Source organism: Aotus nancymaae, unplaced genomic scaffold, assembly GCF_030222135.1.
Source record: "Aotus nancymaae isolate 86718 unplaced genomic scaffold, 86718_ANA_hifiasm-v0.15.2.pri h1tg000053l, whole genome shotgun sequence".
NCBI classification, from domain to species: Eukaryota; Metazoa; Chordata; class Mammalia; order Primates; family Aotidae; genus Aotus; species Aotus nancymaae.
Genome location: NW_026988467.1, coordinates 9,443,407 through 9,462,833, shown reverse-complemented (window position 1 = coordinate 9,462,833; position 19,427 = coordinate 9,443,407). Strand labels below are relative to the sequence as shown.

The 19,427-nt window shown below is 41.3% G+C and overlaps 1 protein-coding gene across 7 annotated transcripts in view; it reads right to left on the bottom strand.

The window, feature by feature from the left end:
- VPS13D (vacuolar protein sorting 13 homolog D) overlaps window positions 1–19,427 on the bottom strand; it is a 286,887-nt gene that overhangs the window by 232,147 nt on the left and 35,313 nt on the right. For 6 of the 7 annotated variants that reach the window (XM_021669824.2, XM_021669823.2, XM_021669826.2 and 3 more), the window contains exons 14-21: window positions 18,754–18,884; window positions 17,850–17,925; window positions 16,897–17,067; window positions 14,285–14,415; window positions 12,061–12,193; window positions 5,998–8,211; window positions 4,390–4,541; window positions 252–1,280 (exon numbers count right to left, since the gene is read on the bottom strand). In XM_021669824.2, the coding sequence (XP_021525499.2) occupies window positions 252–1,280; window positions 4,390–4,541; window positions 5,998–8,211; window positions 12,061–12,193; window positions 14,285–14,415; window positions 16,897–17,067; window positions 17,850–17,925; window positions 18,754–18,884 (4,037 nt within the window). Of the gene's footprint in view, window positions 1–251; window positions 1,281–4,389; window positions 4,542–5,997; window positions 8,212–12,060; window positions 12,194–14,284; window positions 14,416–16,896; window positions 17,068–17,849; window positions 17,926–18,753; window positions 18,885–19,427 lie in introns of those variants that run through there. The other variant, XM_021669829.2, reaches the window with a different exon arrangement.

The following is a 19,427-nucleotide window of genomic DNA, read 5'->3' as shown; positions in this document are numbered from 1 at the left end:
CCACTGATTACAGAGCTCAAAGACAGACAAGATTCTTGAACCACTTACATTCCCTGCCTCCAGATGGGATTTACAGTAAAACCTTTCCCAGGATATTAACGTCTACCTTTTGTAACAAAAACCTAGAGGACTAGATAGCTCCCCTGCCAACAAGGGCTATTTTTCAGAGTAAATGTAAAATGCTTGCATTTAAATAAACAAGCCCAAATCCGTTTTTAGAACTTAAGGGAGCCAAAGGGAACTGATGATACCTTGAGATCCAGCTTGGTGTTCACTGGATCCAGTCCAGACTCCATGGAGGCATGTGGCTCCGACTTCACGTTGTGTAGAATGCCCTCAGGAGGCACCCTCATTGCATGGTTGTCTGCAGTGGAGCCAATTCCAAAAAAGTCTAATATCACAACCCAGGTTTGCAGTGTGATCAGCACATCCAAGCAATTAAAATCAACATCAATGCTCCGGTTAACTCGATTGTAACAGGAAGAGAATTCTGGATGTTTCTTATCTACCAAGAATATGTTGATGTGGACTAAGGAATCATCGAATTTACTCTTTCCAACAAGTATCTTGGGCTCATTCGCTGTTGGAGAAGGAGGTGGGGTCAAGGGATAGTCTTTGTCTGGGACTTCCTTTTGCTTTTTCCGGGATGTAGAGGTGGGTCTCTGATACAATTGGAAGACATTAGGAGCTTCTTCCATGTGGGAAGGGAGAGAACGAGGCATATCGGGATATTCCACATTGGACACTGAGGGGCAAGACTGAGAAAGATATTCTTTTTGTGCTAAACTAGATGGCTTCGGAGCTCCTCGAGATACCATCAGGTTCTTATATTTGGAATCTGGATTTTTCTCCAGTAGGTCCTCCATCAGCAAAGAATGCAGGGCAATCTGAATAGATAAAGTCTGGGGATGATCTTTGCTAAACTCCACCTCAAAATCCTGAAACTTTAAGCTCACAAGACCTTGGGCCCCCAAAGTCAGATCTCCACTCAGCTGAACCTGAAGCTCTGATATACAAAAGGTGGCTTGAATCTGAGTAAAGGATTTGACTTCCTTCACTGACAAGGACTTCTGAGAAGTGTTAGAAAGGCTGGAGTGGCTGAACAATCCATTCTCCTTCCTTTCAACAGAAGATTCTCCACAGGTACTGAGGGGAGGCAGAGGAGAATCAGGGCAAGGAGAGGAGGTAGCACTGGCTGGATACTTATTCAGATCTTCACTGTACACGAGATTGTCCAGCGTTTGTAAAACCTGCTCGTATACGTGCTTTGCTAATACCACCTGTATTGAAAAGAGAAAAATTCAGTTACTCTACTACTGTTATTAAATGCACGCAGATTTAATGCCCATAAATGTCCACAGTTGATATTTATGGGTTCCTATACGAGGTTGTAAGTTAGTTGATAGCAAAGAATATCTCTTTCAATTTTTTCTGTCCTTACCTCTTTTTGCCCCACTTCTATTCACAAGGCCCTCCCTCAGTACCCTACACAATAATCTACACACCATAAGAGTTCAATAAATACTGTGGATTATGCTTGAATCGATGAAGTCATTTCTTTTGACCCCACAAAAATAAATGCAGAAATTGAAGACAGTGTTGACAAAAGTCTGGTGTGGATACACCACAGGATTGAGAAACAAGATTCAGGGTTCTAAAAATGGCTGATCATCACCAATTAGTGTAACAACCAATATTTAGTACTAGTAGTACTTTTTAGATAAAAATGATGATGATCCATGATTAGTTATGTTTCCTTTCTCCTTTACTTCATTTTAAATTAGTTTCTTATTAAAAATATTTTCAGCCAGGCACAGTGGCTCATGTCTGTAATCTCAGGACTTTAGAGGCCGAGGTGGGCTGACTACATGAACCCAGGAGTTCAAGACCAGCCTGGACTACATGGTAAAACTCTGTCTCTACAAAAAATACAAAATTAGCAGGGTGTAGTGTCACATGCCTGTAGTCCCAGCTACTCAGGAGGCAGAGGTCGGAGGATTGCTTGAGCCCAGGAGGCCCAGGACACAGTGAGCTGAGATCATGCCACTGCACTCCAGCCTGGGCAACAGAGCAAGACCCTGTCTAAAAAAACAAAAAACAACAACAACAACAAAAACTTTTTTCAGGCAAGTTTTTTATTTAATGAAGGGAAATTTTTAACAGAGGAATCCAACCAATAGATATAGAAATAATGATGAAATTAGAAAAAGTGACCGTTTTGTAACCCCTAATTAAATAATGTGTGCCATCAATGTTCATTAGTGGAATAAACCATTATGTGAATGATTGACAGGGAATTTTGCAACGGAGAAATCAAGGATCTTGCCACCTAAATACAATTATCTATTCTAGCATCAATAAGAGAGAAAAAAGACATGATCATGTGCCTCCTGATATAAAGTAATATGAAATACACAGTACCACCTACATGAAGCGTGCCCCCAACCCCCTGCCAAAAAAGAAACCTGAATCCAGTCAAACCTATAGAACTAAACCTGTTCTACAGATTTCACAGGCAATACCAGGGGGGACAAGTTAAGCGGCACATGAACAGCCAAATCCAGAAAGTGGGACATTCTACAGGGCAAATGACTTAGTTTCTCAACAAAATATGACACAGAGGGACAAAAAAGAGGGGGAAACTAGATTAACAGAGACCTATATAATGTATCATCCAAATGCAATGTTTCCAAATGTCTGTATCCTGATTCCAACAAACCCAAAACGAAGACATTTTGAGATGATCAAAAATGTTTCCAAAATCTGAAAATCGATTAAAATTTAGATAATATCAAAGAATGCTCATTAATTTTACAAGACATGAAATACCACTGTGGTTATATAAAAAGACACACATAGTTTTTAGAATACATTCTAAATATATAGGGGTGATAACGGCATGAAATCTGGGAGTTGCCTTAAAATATTTCACCAAAAAAAAAAAAAAAACAGATGGACAAAACAAACGTAGCAAAATCTTCATAAGTGGAATCAACGTGATGGGCAGGTAAGGCTCATTAGACTATTCCACTTTCGTATAGGTTTACATGCTTTCATAATCAACTTTTAAAAAAATTAAAGTATTAATTACTAATCATCAAATATTAACTAATTCAAACAATTATCTTAATTATTTTTAAAGAAATAATTATCTAAAATAATGTTTTTAAGATTTTCATCAAAACAACAGTTAAGTCAATGGTAACCATAAGAATAAGTCAACATGGGCCAGGTGTGGTGGTGCACACCTGTAATCCCAGGACTTTGCGGGGCTGAGGCAGGAGGATCACTTGAGGCAAGGAGTTCAAAACGAGCCTGGCCAACATGGTGAAACCCCATCTCTACTATCCACTAAAAATATAAAAATTAGCTGGTGTGGTGGCACATGCCTGTAATCACAGCTACTTGGGAGGCTGAGGCAGGAGAATTGCTTGAATCTGGGAGGTGGAGGTTGCAGTGAGCCAAGATCGAGATTGTGCCACTGCACTCTAGGCTGAGTGACAGAATGAGACTCTGTCTCAAAAAAAAAAAAGGGTAAGTCAACATAATCCAATAGAATTCGCAGCACATGCTAGATTTAAGGTGAAAAATTCATCCTGGTGGCTAACCACTGATGGGGCAAAAGCTTAGCCAAAGAAGGGAAAGCTTTGGGGTAGTTCTCTCAGGGGTCCCAGAGACCTCTGGGAGGAACCACTGAGGTCAAAAGGCAGGTCACTCCATAAACAGCACTCCTGGGTTACTCCACAGCAGCTGCCAGACACAGACCAACTACCCAAGACTGTGGTCCACCGTCCTAAGAGCCTGCCTGTCCTTGCTGTTTTATAACGTCCTATTCTTTGCTCTACTCTATGTGAAATCAGGAAAAATGACACTTTTGAAGGAAAAAAAAGAACAGGTTTATACATACACAAATGCCCAAAAAAAGAGAAATCCCTATCCTGGCCCATTTCATTTCAGAGAGGGAAGGACTAATTCTCTGTTGAAAGGATCCGTCCACAGCTCAAATGATCACAATGTTTCATAGGGCGGGCTAAGTATGTCTAAGTGTGACAAGAATGATACCCACCTGGAAAAGGAGACTCCGACTTTGTTAGCAATCATCTCCCCATTTCTAAATGTCAATGGAATTAAGAATCTGCTGTTTTCCTCTATATAACCCACCCCTTCTCCAAATGAAAAAGGCTGACAAGATGGATTCCCCAGACAAAAGGATTCCATGATTGTTGGAACAAGGGTTTCAACAATGGTATTATGTATGAGTGATAATCTCTCTAAAAATATATTTTCCTTCCAACATGTAATATACATAAATATATAACTAACATATTAATAGAGTAATAATATAAACATATGACTTCAACTACCCTGACATGAAAATCAGGTTTTTACCTGAACTGGATTGACAAATTTTCCTTCAATCTTCATGATGCTAGAAGTTCCCAGGTCATCTGGGCTAAGAGAAAAAGTCAATTCAGATTCTCTCTCTATAGGGATCTTCTCCAGTTTAAACTGAATGGTGGTATCGTTCAGGATGTGAAAAGCTGGCATAAAAGACACAAAATGACAGACCGTAAACCCTAATATTTACTTCATTACTGCTGATTAAACATAGAGTATGTAATATAGAGCCCATGAGTTACTCTTAGACCAGGAGGGCAGGTTAGCCTGGCACCTGGAGTCTATGATTGAGAGTAAACTTTGACAACTACCCCAAAGCCAAAACTCATAGCAAGCCAAGGTACAAGATAAATTTACAGAAAAAAAGAAACAATGTTTTCCACGGTCCATTTGGTAGCTTCAAAACACGATGTGGTGAACATTAATCCAGCCCAGAGACTACATTATGCTTCTCTGAGCCACCAAAGCTGGCATTTTTCAAACCAAATTATTTATCCTTACCTAGCTTTCAGATACAGATGTATCCCTCTTATTAGGCCTAAAGCAGAATCTAAGACAATACAAAGTTCTAAGTAAACAAGTTTTATCCAAGCAGAGAAAGCAATCTTTTGGTAAGTATAAAAACAGATCAGTGAATTAACATATGACAACCATAGAAGGATAAATTCTCAAAGGCATTAATTTCTTCACCAATAAATAAAGCCATGCTCTAGGGCTTACCTGATCTCTGTGTGCCAAGACCAACAGACTGGACTGTTTGGTTTTAGCTGATCAGATCCAGAATACAAACACAAGCATTTTATTTTTAGAACCCTGGACCAATTATAGAAGTAGATGGCAGAATATTAAAGAATATCCAAAAACTAAATTTCATTTTCTATTTACATCAACCCCTTGAGCTATCTTGGGCTAAAATATTTAACTAGGAAAGATCTACAGCTTAGGATCAAGAAAATCAGATATATTTGACAAAATTAAATAATACTTTAACAGCATCCATCCACTGAAGCACCTCTGTGAATGAGCATTAATCCAATTTCAAACTGGAACACTTTAGAAAAATTAATTCCTGGCTGGGCGTGCTAGCTCACACCTGTAATCCCAACACTTTGGGAGGCCGAGGCAGGCGGATCAAGCCTGAGACCAGCCTGGCCAACATGGTAAAACCCTGTCTCTACTAAAAATACAAAAATTAGCCAGGCCTGGTGGTGGATGCCTGTAATCCCAGCTACTTGGGAGGCTGAGGCAGGAAAATCACTTGAACCCAGGAGGCAGAGGTTGCAGTGAGCTGAGACCACACCATTCCACTCCAGCCTGGGTAACAACAGCAAAACTCTCAAAAAACAAAACAAAACAAAAAAAACGAACAAAAAAAATTAAACAAATTCCTGTTTTGCCAAATATTACATTAAATGGAAAAGGGTGAAAACATGCCAACCTACTACAAGGCATTCTATTAAAACTCTTTTTGATTTCTTACATGGTAACTGAGGATTATTCTAAAAGAAAAGGATTTTGTTGTGCTGTTTTAGCAAAGGACTCCATGAGCTGGGTTTTCAATCACTAAGCAAAATAGAACAAAAGATCGATGTTCCTCACCTTGACCTCTATGCAAAGATTCAAAGAAATCATGTCGTGTGAAATGAGCTTCCTCCTGACTGTTGGCACTGCCGGACCTGGAAGGTGGGCAAAACGTCCGGCTTCCTTCAGACCCAACAGCTTCTCTACCTGCCAACTGGGTACAATTCAAAGAATATAGTTTAATATCCTTGATTTCCACCTGCAGGCGGTCACTTCTGGATTCATCATCTCCAGCCACAAAATTCTGGATGAATATCTGTCCCAAGTGTCCCACCAACAACTCAGGACTCCCCGGCTTCCGAGGGACAGAAACAACTGGTGATTCAATGTTTATGTTCAAGATTAGCTTTACAGTGTCCAAATGAGACGAAGCTAGGTCAAACCCATATATTTCATTTTCCTCTAAGATGAAGGGTTCCCGAGTCTTCCTTGGAGTTTCAAAGAGTGACACCATCTCGCTATACTCGGCAGTCTTGGTAGCTAGTACGGTGGTGACTTTGGTAGCTGCACTTTTCAGCATACTTCGAAAATTTTCTTCCAGTTCATCCATGGATAAAGTCAACTCCTTCAAAAACTTAGCAGAGTGGTTATAGTGTAAAGAAGCCATCTTCAGGTTGAGAAAACACTCCTGTTTAGATTTCTCAACAAACGTGAAACTCAAAGCTTCAGTGAGGGCTGCATCTTCCATTCTGACAAACACAGATTCAAAGCAGCCAATATCACTGATGATATTTTCATAGCCCACAGAATTCCCAATGCTGACAACATACTGGTTTTTAACATTATCTTGTGTCAGATCCATAAGCTGCAAACAGCCGAGAGAACCATTCATGTCAAACATGCTACCCATTGAGACATTCACTTTGGTGCCACCTATACTCGCGGTTGCAATTTTTCTGCCATATTTCTCTCCATTGGCCATTCCCACTGTCCGAAGAAGCAGTAAGTTAAGCCTATGGATTTCCACTGCAACCTCAGTGTTTTGTTCATATGTAGACTGGTAGCTTCCTTGCTCTCTAAAGCTTCTTTCAAAATCAGTCATTAAAGGTTGAGGACTTAAATCATCTTTTTCTTTGGGAAAGGATTTTTGAAGAAAACCAATTAGCTCCACAATTGTCTCTGGATTGAGGATAATATCTAAATTATTCACCTGTAATGAAATCACCTGAAGAGTGCTATCCAAATTCATCGATGGGCACTCTGAACTCACAAACTGATATTCCAACTTAATAAGGGACTCTTGTTCTTTGCTGAGAATTTTGTCAAGCGAAACACTAGTAGCTGATCGGTCGTTCAGTGTAGCTTCATCAGTTAAGTGGGCTGCATTTGGTCCAGAGACAGGAGACTGGGCCCTGCTATCCCGAAGGCTTCCTGTTGGAATATCAAAGCTCAAGTTCTTATGTGAGGCCATCAAAAGGTCAAAATCAGCACCATATGTCTGCATGGTATCCACCAGGAGCAAACCATGCACAGTTAGAGAGACTTCAGCATCATAAGGCCTCTTCACAAAGTGAGCATTGGTACCAAACACCTTGAGCACGGAAATGTAGCGGCCGTTGCTCTCAACACCAAGCTGCATACAGTTCACTTTAAATTCCGCCAGGAGGAGCTGCGACTCCACCAGAACCTCCCGGGTATGCTGCTCCAGCATCACAATGCTCTGGGTTAAATTCATTACCGAGTCCTGCAAACTTCCCCGCTGCTCCTCCTGGGGAAAAATCTTTTCTTTAATCTGAGTGTCTGAAGTTTTCATTTCTGGGGTGGTGAGGAGAGAAAAGCAATTCTTTAGTGCAGATATTTTATCTTCATTAATGTGGATTTTTAAGTCTGGTAAGTTGCCTGAGAGCACGGCTCCTGGATATCTGGGATCTGAAGTGTAAATCAACCGACGCTCTAACTGCAGGTGAACGTTGAACTTCTCCACCACATGGGTTGGTCCCACGTCAATATCCTGGACATGCTTCCAATTGTCTTTCACTCGTCCAACCATGATCTGGAGGTCCATAAATGACAGAGAGTACCTCTCATACATCTTTGTGCTCATTAAATGTGCTTGAAGCTGTTCTTCACTGAACTCAACTCCAGCAAAGGGAGGCGTTTTCTCTCCATTGCTGCTGCTTGTCTCGGGAGGTGGGGTGTTAGGAGGTGTGGCCAGGGGGGTCTTATATTCTTCATCGCTAAACTGGGTCTCTTCAGATGCTGACCCATCCCTACTTTTCCTCTTGGAGTCATCTATAGATAAAAAAGAGAAGATTCAAATACATGTCTGCTATTTCACTCCTCTTTCCCTTATGAAAAGTAGAGAATCAACCAACCCCAGTTTGTTTAAGAAAACTGATGAAACTCTAAGCAGAACATCTGTGTTTACCATTGTCTAAGGGTGAACTTACCTATTAATTTGGAAATCAAAACACAAACGTAAAAATATATGGACATGAGAAAAGCTGGAGGCCCCCTGACATGAGCGCCACCTGCTGGCCCAACACGCCTCCCCACCTTCTCCCCTGCCTTGCCATGGACATGGGCTGCTTTCATCAACCCTTCTTATGTCACTCTCTAGAGTCCTTTACCTCTTTTACTTTTTCTGTGTGTTCATTTGTTTCCCCCACTGGAATGTTCTTTTATTTTATTTGAAATGAAGTCTCACTCTATCGCCCAGGCTGGAGCACAATGGCACGATCTTGGCTCACTGCAACCTCTGCCTCCTGGGTTTAAGCGATTCTGCTGTCTCTGCCTCCCGAGTTGCTGGGATTATAGGCATGTATCACCATGCTCGGCTAATTTTTTGTATTTTTATTTAATTCTTTTTTGAGACAGAGTCTCACTCTGTCACCCAGGCTGGAGTGGCGCTATCTCGGCTCACTGCAACCTCTGCCTCCCAGGGAGCTGGCACTACAGATGCCCACCACCATGCCCGGCTCAGCCTCCTGAGTAGCTGGCATTACAGATGCCCACCACCATGCCCACCTAATTTTTGTACTTTTAAAAGAGACAGGTTTCACCATGTTGGCCAGACTGGTCTCAAACTCCTGACCTCAGGTGATCCACCCTCCTCAGCCTCCCAAAGTACTGAGATTATAGGTGTGAACCACTGTGCCTGGCCAGTTTTTTTGTATTTTTAGTAGCGACAGGGTTTCACCATGTTGGCCAGGCTGGTCTTGAACTCCTGACCTCATGTGATCCACCCATCTCAGCCTCCCAAAGCGCTGGGATTACAGGCGTGACCATCACGCCCAGCATCCACTGGAATGTGCTGAGAAGAGAGGTCTCATCTTTCTTGCTCAACACAGTCTTCCCAGTGCTGAGGTAGTGTGCCTGGTGAGCAATGACTGCTCAATATGCAATTTTGTAGCCCCAGAGCCACACTCAGCCCCTCTGTCTCCAGCTGAGCAGTGCCAAGACAACTATAAAAATACACCACCAGGGCTGGGCATGGTGGCTCATACCTGCAATCCCAGCACTTTGGAAGGTCAAGGCAGGCAGATTGCTTGAGGTTAGGAGTTCTAGACCAGCCTGGCCAACATAGTGAAATCCTATCTCTACTAAAAATAAAAAAATTAGCTGGGTGTGGTGGCACACACTTGGAATCTCAGCTACTTGGGAGGCTTAGGTGGGAGGATCACTTGAACCCTGTAGGTGGACGCTGTAGTGAGCCAAGATCACACCACTGTACTCCAGCTGGGCAACCGAGCAAGACTCCATCTCAAAACAACAAGAACAACAACAAAAATATACCACCAAGTTCTACCATCTATGTCTCTGATCCGTATTTATGTTTTATAAGTTCACCTAGACGCTTTCTGTGGCTGTAAGATCCTTTTATACAGAGCAAATTCCCTTTTAACATTCCCCCGGCACCAAACTTCCCACTCCTGTGCAGGCCCTCTACCGTCTTCTCTTTCAGGTCTTCTCTGTGAAGATAAGGTTGAGATTATTTGATAAACTTCTTCAATTTATTTTACCCCATGAATCTCCTCATCCTTCTATCCTGTCTCAATGAACAGTTTTGGGACCTAAAAATTGTATTAATAATAAAATTACCTTCTAGGTGTCTCTTTTTACATATGCTCTTAATCACAAACAGATTAAATCTCCATCCCTGAAACTAAGTGCTGGTAAATAATGTTTATTGAGACACACAGTGTGGCCAGGCTCAGTGGCTCATGCCTGTAATCCCAGCACTTTGGGAGGCCAACGTGGATGGATCACTTGAGGTCAGGAGTTCCAGACCAGCCTGGCCAACATGGCAAAACCCCCTCCACTAAAAATACAAAAATTAGCTAGGTGTGGTGGTGTGTGGCTGTAATCCCAGCTACTGGGGAGGCTGAGGCAAGAGAATTGCTTGAACCCAGGAGACGGAAGATGCAGTGGGCTGAGATCGCGCCACTGCACTCCAGCCTGGGCAATAGAGCAAGACTCTGTCTCAATCAATCAATAAATAAAAATAAAATACACAGTGTTACATAAGAAACACAAATAAAAAACAATGAGATACCACCTCACACCCACAAACATGGCTATAATCAAAAAGACAGATAGTAACAAGTGGTGACAAGGATATGGAGAAAATGGAACCCTCCTAAACTGCTTGTCCAGCCATTTTGGAAAAACAATTTGGGCTGGGCGCAGTGGCTCATGCCTGCAATCCCAGCACTTTGGTAAGCCAAGGTGGGCGATTACCTGAGGTCAAGAGTTGAGACCAGACTGACTAACGTGAAGAAACGCCATCTCTACTAAAGATACAAAACTTCGCTGGGCATAGTGGTGGGCGCCTATAATCCCAGCTACTCGGGAGGCTGAGGTAGGAGAATCACTTGAACTCGGGAGGCAGAGGTCGGCGGAGCCAAGATTACACCACTGTACTCCTGCCTGGGTGACAGAGTAGAAACTCCATCTCAAACAAACAAAAACAATTTGGTACTTCCTCAAAATATTAAAACATAGAGTTACCACATGGCTCAGCAACTCCACTTCTAGGTATATATGTAAGATAATTAAAAATATATGTCATGTCTACATTGCAGAAATGGGGGTGTATAAAAAAGAAAAAAAATTTTTTTTTTAAATGTTTACACGAAAACCTGTACATGAATGCTCATAGCAGCACTATGCCTAATAGTCAGAGTGGAAGCAACTCAAATGGCCACGAACAAATGAAAGGATAAACAAAATGCGGAACAGCCACACAATGAACTATTATTCAGCCATACAAAGGAAGGAAGTATTGGTATATACTACAACACAGAAGAATCCTGAAAACATGCTAAATGGGAAAGCCAGACATAAAATGCCACACATGACATTATTCCATCATATGAAATGTTCAGAACAGACAAATACAGAGACAGAAAGATTAGTGGTTGCCAGGGGATGGGGAGTGGGAAGGAGAACTGGTGTTTAACAGGTACATACAGAGTTTCAGTAGCGGAGGATGTGAAAGTATCTTTTAAATAGCAGTGAGAATTGCACAGTTCTATCAACATACCAAAAACAAGTATACATTTAAAAATTAGACCTGATATTAAGTAACAATGATAACTGCACAATCCTATCAACGTACCAAAAACAACTGAACTATACGTTTAAAACTTAGAATTATATCTCAATAAAGCTATTATTATTTTTTTTCACTATTTTTTTTTTATTGCATTTTAGGTTTTGGGGTACATGTGAAGAACATGCAAGACTGTTGCATAGGTACACACACAGCAGTGTGATTTGCTGCCTTCCTCCCCTTCACCTATATCTGGCATTTCTCCCCAATTCCCACCTCCCGCTGTCCCTCCCCTATTTCCCCCCAACAGACCCCAGTGTGTGATGAATAAAGCTATTATTTTAAAAATAACAAGTGAACTCTGGGGCCTTAAAATGTTATATAAACATTTTATTAGGCTTTACTTAGATAATCATAGATAGGTCGATCTACCAAGGTAGGTTTTCATTATTTCATTATTTTAAAAGTTACACGTGAACCTTGAAGTTTAAAAATGTTATATAAATGTTTTATTAAGCTTTACTTAGATAATCATAGATAGGTTGATCTACCAGATAGGTTTTCATGATTTCCCACTCACACTATACCTTGGGTATTCGTCAAAAGCATTCTTCCTAGATCCACAACAACTAACACAGGATTCTTGAATTTGAAATCATCAGGAAATATCACCTGAGGGGCAGAAATATCCAGTCGCACAGTCCATCGTTTACTCTCCTCCTGTAAAAGTAAAATAGCCATTAACCATGACTGCCGAAACCCAACAGCTTTACCCATGGTGCTCAAGCGTTTCTGGAAGCCACAGCTAGGATTATGGAGTGACGTAGGGGTCTACTGTATTACAGCAAAAAGTCGAAGACAAAAGTAGATGCAAATGCTTAAGGACCTGAGAAATTACCACAGGCAAATGTCTGAACAGGGGAGAAAAAAACAGTAAATAACTAAATAGGGAGAGGAGTCTGTACTTAAGATGTTGTTTCTCATTTACAGGGTTTAATACTTTAAAGGACTGTAGAAATTATCAGATTCGAATAAACATTTTTACTTATTAGGGGGCATTGGTCAGCATGAACTTTCATGCCAAAATATCTTAGTGAAAAACAAAAGCTTTGACATTTCAAATATAAGTAACACACCAATTCATGATTTGTTCATTGTTCTTCCCTCCAAACAAAATCAGCCTCAACTGTATGTATGTGGCAAAAGCTCATTTATGTTACCAAAAAGAAACCTCCTTCGTTTATGAGAATACTAATTGTCGTACTTTATTTAGAAACACACACACACACACACAAACACACATATCCCCCAAAACAAAAAACAGGACTAATTCTCCACCCCATATTACACACCCCATTTTACTTGGATGATTTCTGCTGTCCCTGACACCTATAACTTACTCTGCACTGCCCAAAAGAAGCCACACTTTTTCTCACTGTGCCACCTGCTGCTGTATTGCAGCAGTGTACCTCCATGCCACCTTAGAAACTGTACTTTACTGGACTGTTCTGTTTTCCTGAGACAAGGTCTCACTCTGTTGCCCAGGCTAGAGTGCAGATCATAGCTCACTGTACCCTCCAGTTCCTAGGCTCAAGCAATCCTCCCACCTCAGCCTCCTGAACAGCTGGGACTACAGGTATGAGTGACCAGGTCCAGCTAATTTTTTATTTTTTGTAGAGACAGGGTCTCACTATGTTGCCCAGTCCCAAACTCCTGAGCTCAAATGATCCTCCCACATCAGCATCCCAAAGTGCTGGGATTACAGGCATGCGTCACCTCACCCAGCCCACCTAGTGTACCCTGAAGATGTCTCTTAGCTCTATCTATGGCATCCTCATGACGCCTGGTCATTTGGCATCACAAAGTGCCTATTATCACACCCTAGAAACTCTTGACGTGAAAAGCACACAAAGTATCAGGTCTGGAAAATGAAACAAAGACGAGTCTTTTTTTTTTTCTTTTTGAGAAGGAGTCTCGCTCTGTTTCCCTGGCTGGAGTGCAGTGGTGCAATTTCAACACACTGCAACCTCCATCTCTCAGGTTCAAGTGATTCCCCTGCCTCAGCCTCCTGAGTAGCTGGGATTACAGGGACCCACCACCATGCCCGGCTAATTCTTGTATTTTTAGTAGAGATGGGGGTTTCACCAGGTTGGCCAGGCTGGTCTTGAACTCCTGACCTCAAGTGATCTGCCCACTTTGGCCTCCGAAAGTGCTGGGATTACAGGTATGAGCCACTGCACCCAGCCCAAAGACGAGTCTTGAAAGTAACCTCAATCTGGTCCAAGAAGACACAGAATCTAGTCATAGTCATTCATTTTATTAGCTAAACCCTGACTATAAAAGATACAAGGCCAGGTGAGGTGGCTTACGCCTGTAATCCCAGCACTTGGGAAGCTGAGGCAGGCAGATCACAAGTTTAAGAGTTCAAGACCAGCCTGGCCAATACAGTGAAACCCTGCCTCTACTAAAACTACAAAAGTTAGCCGGGTGTGGTGGCAGGCACCTATAGTCCCAGCTACTTGGGAGTCTGAGGTAGGAGAATCGCTTGAACCTGGGAGGCAGAGGTTGCAGTGAGCCAAGATCATGCCACTGCACTCCAGCCTGGGAGATAGAGCAAGATTCCATCTAAAAAAAAAAAAAAAAACCACACAAGATTTTATTTTATGCTGGCTGATAAGGATTTAATATTTTCAGTTTATTCAATCACCATAACTGATAGAAGTAAGCTTATCTACAGTAGGTAGTGACTAGATGGAAAGAATTCCTGCCCCTTCCGCAATCCCCAAAAAGTGTTTATGGATGCCCACTTACAATGAAATCACCCACTAGCAAACGATCAAGAGTTTGCCGGATTTCTGCCTTGGTCTGCATCTTCAGCTTGTTATATTGTCTTCGGGCAGCTTCAGCCACTCTCAACTCAAGTTCAGACTGATAACCAAAACCTGCAAGGTGGGAAATACACAAGAGAGTCAGAATTTTCACACAGCTGGATGAACAAAAGTGCGACATCAATTCTCACCAAGAATTTCCATCAAAGCTTAAAAAAACAAATCAGGCTGGGCATGGTGGCTCACACTCATAATCCCAGCACTTTGGGAGGCCAAGGTGAGAGAATCATCTGAGCTGAGGAGACTGAGGCTGCAGTGAGCGTGATGACACCACTGTACTCCAATCTGGGGTAACAGACCAAGACCCTAGCTCCAAAAAAAAAAAAATCAGTAACAGTTTCTTATTCCAATATGACCTGATATAATACAGGGTAACAGGAATGAGATTAAAAATGGGTAGTGGGGAGGGGAGGGAATGGGTAGTGGGTAGCCATGCGGGGAGAGGAGGTACGTGAGAGAAGTGTACTTAAGTTACCAGACTTTCTTGAGTCATTTTCTGAAAGATTCCAAACTACTGTATTTCAAAATTCTTAAAAATGACTGAAAGAGAAAATGAAATTTCAAAGGAAATGCCTTCTATATTCTTTTTTTTTCTTCTTTTTTTTGAGACAAAGTCCTGCTCTGTCTCCCAGGCTGCAGTGCGGTGCCATGATCTTGGCTCACTGCAGCCTCCGCCTCCCAGGTTCAAGCAATTCTCCTACCTCAGCCTCCCAAGTAGATCATCACAGGCACTGCAGGAACTTGCCACCACACCCAGTTAATTTTTGCTATTTTTAATAGAGACAGGGTTTCACCATGTTGGCCAGGCTGGTCTTGAACTCCTGACCTCAAGTGATCTGCCCACCTCAGCCTCCCAAAGTGCTGAGATTACAGGCATGAACCACCACACCCAGCCTTTCAACATTCTTTTTTTTTTTAAAGACAGAGTCTTGCTGTGTTGCCCAGGCTGGAGTGCAGTGTTGCAATCATAGCTTACCACAGCCTCTATCTCCCAGTCTCAAGCCATCCTTCTGCCTCAGTCTCCCAAGTAGCTGGGACTACAGGCACACACCACCATGCCTGACTTTTTTTTTTTTTAGTAGAGGTGAGGTCTCACTATGTTGCCCAGGCTGGTCTCAAACTCCTGGGCTCAAGCAATTCCCCTACCTCGGCCTCTCAAAGCTCTAGGATTACAGGTGTGAGCCACTGTGCCTGGCCACTTTCTATATTCTATCATTAACAAAGCAATGAAGTCACAGCATTTACGGCTACTGTTTACACGAAGAGACTAAAACACTAGTCCAAAAACTAAAATAGCTTCATTGTAATAAAGGGGGAAGGGATATTTAGGAGAATACTATTGTTTTATAAATCTCCCTATCCATAAAAAATACTTTTTCTGCACCTACTCTTTCAAATATTTTGGGGAACAAAGGGAGGCATAAACAAATCAGTGATGACATCTATAATTTTGCAGTATTTAATGCTGCACCAAAGAAGTCAAAGAGACCGCTGATCCTGTCACCTAGAAGGAAATTCTTGAACATTCCTCCTCAGTCACTGGTCTAAAACATCCTGGTAGCCAAGGAAACCACTGTCCTAGTGAAATGAAAAGTACGGAGATCACTGCTTTTCAGTTCCAACATAGAGATTTCCAGTTACAATGCTGGCTGAAAATACAGCTGTCGTTAAATCAAATCATGAAACTATTTTATGTCTGTAGTACTTTCATCTATTTTTATAAGAATGTTTTATAATTGAGAAACCTAAAAGAGATGCAAACTCCCCCATACAATAGAACTGTATGCCTTTCAATGACTCTTGGTAATTCTATTACCAAGTAATACTATTTTATTGCCTTTCAATTACTCTTGGTGATTTTTTTTCTTTTGACACAGTTTTGCTCTTGTTGCCCAGGCTGGAGTGCAATGGCACCATCTCAGCTCACTGTAACCTCTGCCTCCCTGGCTCAAGCAATTCTCCTGCCTCAGCCTCCTGAGTAGCTGGGATTACAGGCATGTGCTACCACGCCCAACTAATTTTGTATTTTTAGTAGAGATGGGGTTTCTCCATGTTGGTTATGCTGGTCTCAAACTCCTGACCTCATGTAATCCACCCATCTTGGCCTCCCAAAGTGCTGGGATTACAGGCATGAGCCACCTAGCCCAGCTGGTAATATTTTAAGATAGGTGCCAATTCAAAGGTAGTGGCTTTCAAAAAGTACAGCTGCTATTCTTTGGTGCCATTATTCAGAATGATAATATGAAATAAAAATGGGGGAAGAAAAGGAATGAAAAGTATGAAAAAATGCATGCTAAATGGAGACAAACAAAGAGAATATATTTAAGGATATAGATTTCTCTTGGAAAAGACTGTCCACAAACCTCTACCCTGATTTAGTAACAGGACAGGGCAACCCTATCGACCTACTCTGCCGGCCTTTTCTGTCACTATCAGATCATTTGAATGTATAATAATCCTTGTCCTGAACACCAGAACTAACAGTAAAGATGTTTTTAAAAAAGAACATAAGATCAAACAAACAAAAAAGTTAACCTGAGGTATGAACCTTTCCCTTGTAGAAAAAGTCTGCTACTTTTTTAATGGCCTGGGGATTGTATATGATGTTCAAGGGCCTTGTGCTGACATCGAGCCGCCTCTCAAAGTGGCTGTGCGCTGGATTTCTCTCATACAGCATCTCAAAAACTGGGTCATCTGGGTCTGCAGCTAAAGGAAAGAATAGGAATAAGAACATGGAACAAAGCAAAAACGATAACCTTATTCTTAATAGACATGTGAGGAATTCTGGAAAAAAAGACATTTTCTAAATAATTTTCCAATTAGTTCACATTTATGCCTATCTTTAAAATAGAAAGCCTAATAAAGATTGACTGTTTAATTTTCCACTGGAATCATGTAGACTGGTCTGTTGTATTAGCTCCCACATCATGGAAACTAAGGATCGGAAGGCTCTGCAAAGTTGCCCAGTTAGCCCCAGGTTTGCAGCTCCACTGAGAGAGGACCAGGCTGTCTCCAATTCAAATCCGGGTCCACACAGCAAACCACTGTGCACAAAACAGAAAACATCCCTCTTTTACTACTGATTAAAGACTATTGATCTTGTTTTTGCTGGAAGCCCACCAAAAAAGAATTTTTTAATTAAATTTAAAAAAAAAAAGTCAGGCATGGTGGCTCACACCTGTAATCCCAGCACTTTGGGAGACCCAGGAGGGTGGAGAGCTTGAACTCAGGAGTTCAAGACCAGCCTGGACAACATGGCAAAACCCCGTCTTTACTAAATATACTAAAATTATCCAGACATGGTGGCACATGCCTGTAATCTGGCTAAGGCATGAGAATCACTGGAACCCAGGAGACGGAGGTTGCAATGAGCCGAGATCATGCCACTGCACTCCAGCCTAGGCAACAGAGCAAGACCCCATCTCAAAAAAAAAATTATTTCAAAAAATTTTTAAATTAAAAACAAAAAACAGCATAGGACAAAATACCTGGGTAATGATCACTTCTGTCTGCAGATGTAGTCTGTAGACCAAAAGATTGTGAGACTCTGCCCACTTCTTTTTGCTATTAAACAAACACACAAAAATGAATAAACGTCAGGGTGAGAGGGAACAATTCACTAAACACACACATCTTACCCGTTAGCATCACAGCCCGTTAGCATAATAAAATCAAAACTCACTTCACGGCAGATCGAGTACTTGCAGAATCGTTTACTTTTCTGCCCTTTTCCCAATCTAGTGAGACCACATCTTTTCCTTTGTACTGACAATATGCTACTTTGTACTCAGCACATTTAATGAACAGTTGCTAAATGAAAATTAAACATGTCTAACTTTCTAAACTTTAAGTCTGCCTTCCCACTCTCTCCACAACCTTCCCCCAACCAAAACAAAACTACAGACAGAATAAGAGGTCAACTATTCAACCATTTGGACAGTATGTTGCCAACTTAAGATCAAAGACCTTATCGTCAATAATGTATATTAAATATTTAAAATACATATATATAGAAAACTTGAGATGTGGCTGTTTGGGAACCCTGGCAAGATGATATTTCATGTCAGTGACTAACGGTCAGAAGGCACGAAAATGACTGTCAGATACAGAAGAAACCCAAACACTGACCTTGAAAATAGTGGTCTTATAACATTTTCTTCCAAATCATAACAAAATATACTATGGTGGCTATAATGCAGGAGTGCAAGAAGGCATAGCCATAAATCTCACCAACATTTTCCCTTTAACAAATATAAAAAAACTTATCTAATCCCAGCCCATCAGTCTCAAGACGATCAAGTGTCAGAATGAATCAGGTATCATTTGCCTCCTAAAATAGACAACAATTTACCAGCACCTTAGATACATTAACTACCCCACTGTTGTACATACTGGATTAGGGAAGACTAGAAGAGGAAACATAGTTCCTTCTGTAGCCAGGTCTTGAAGAAACAGTCCACCCAACCGGACTGAAAGCAAAGAGGAATTTCTTCGAGGAAGAGACTCTGCTAGAAGTTTTACATCTGTCAAAGACAAATAAAATAGTTGATTCAATGCTTATGAGAGTCTAATGTGTTTTTAAAAGTACTTCTATTTTACAGAGGATTATTAGAGATGATGAACTATTTTTCCTTGCAATTAAACAAACAAACCCTATCTATCTACAGGCACATCTTGGAGATATTGTAGGTTTGGCTCCAGACCACTGCAATAAAGCAAGGATCACGATAAAGCGAGACGCACAAATTCTTTGGTTTCCCAGTGCATAGAAAAGTTATGTTTACACTATACAGTAGTCCGCTGAGTGTGCAATAGCATTATGCCTAAAACTACAATGTAGATACCTTAATTTTAAAATATTTTATTGCTAGAAAGTGCTAACAATCCTGTGAACCTTCAGCGAGTTGTAATCTTTTTGCCGATGGAAGGTCTTGCCTATATGGTGATGGCTGCTGACTGATCAGGATGTGCCTGCTGAAGTGTTGAGGTGACTGTGGTGATTTCTTAAAATAAGACAACAAAGTTTGCTGCATCAACTGACTATTCTTTGACAGAAGATTTCTCTG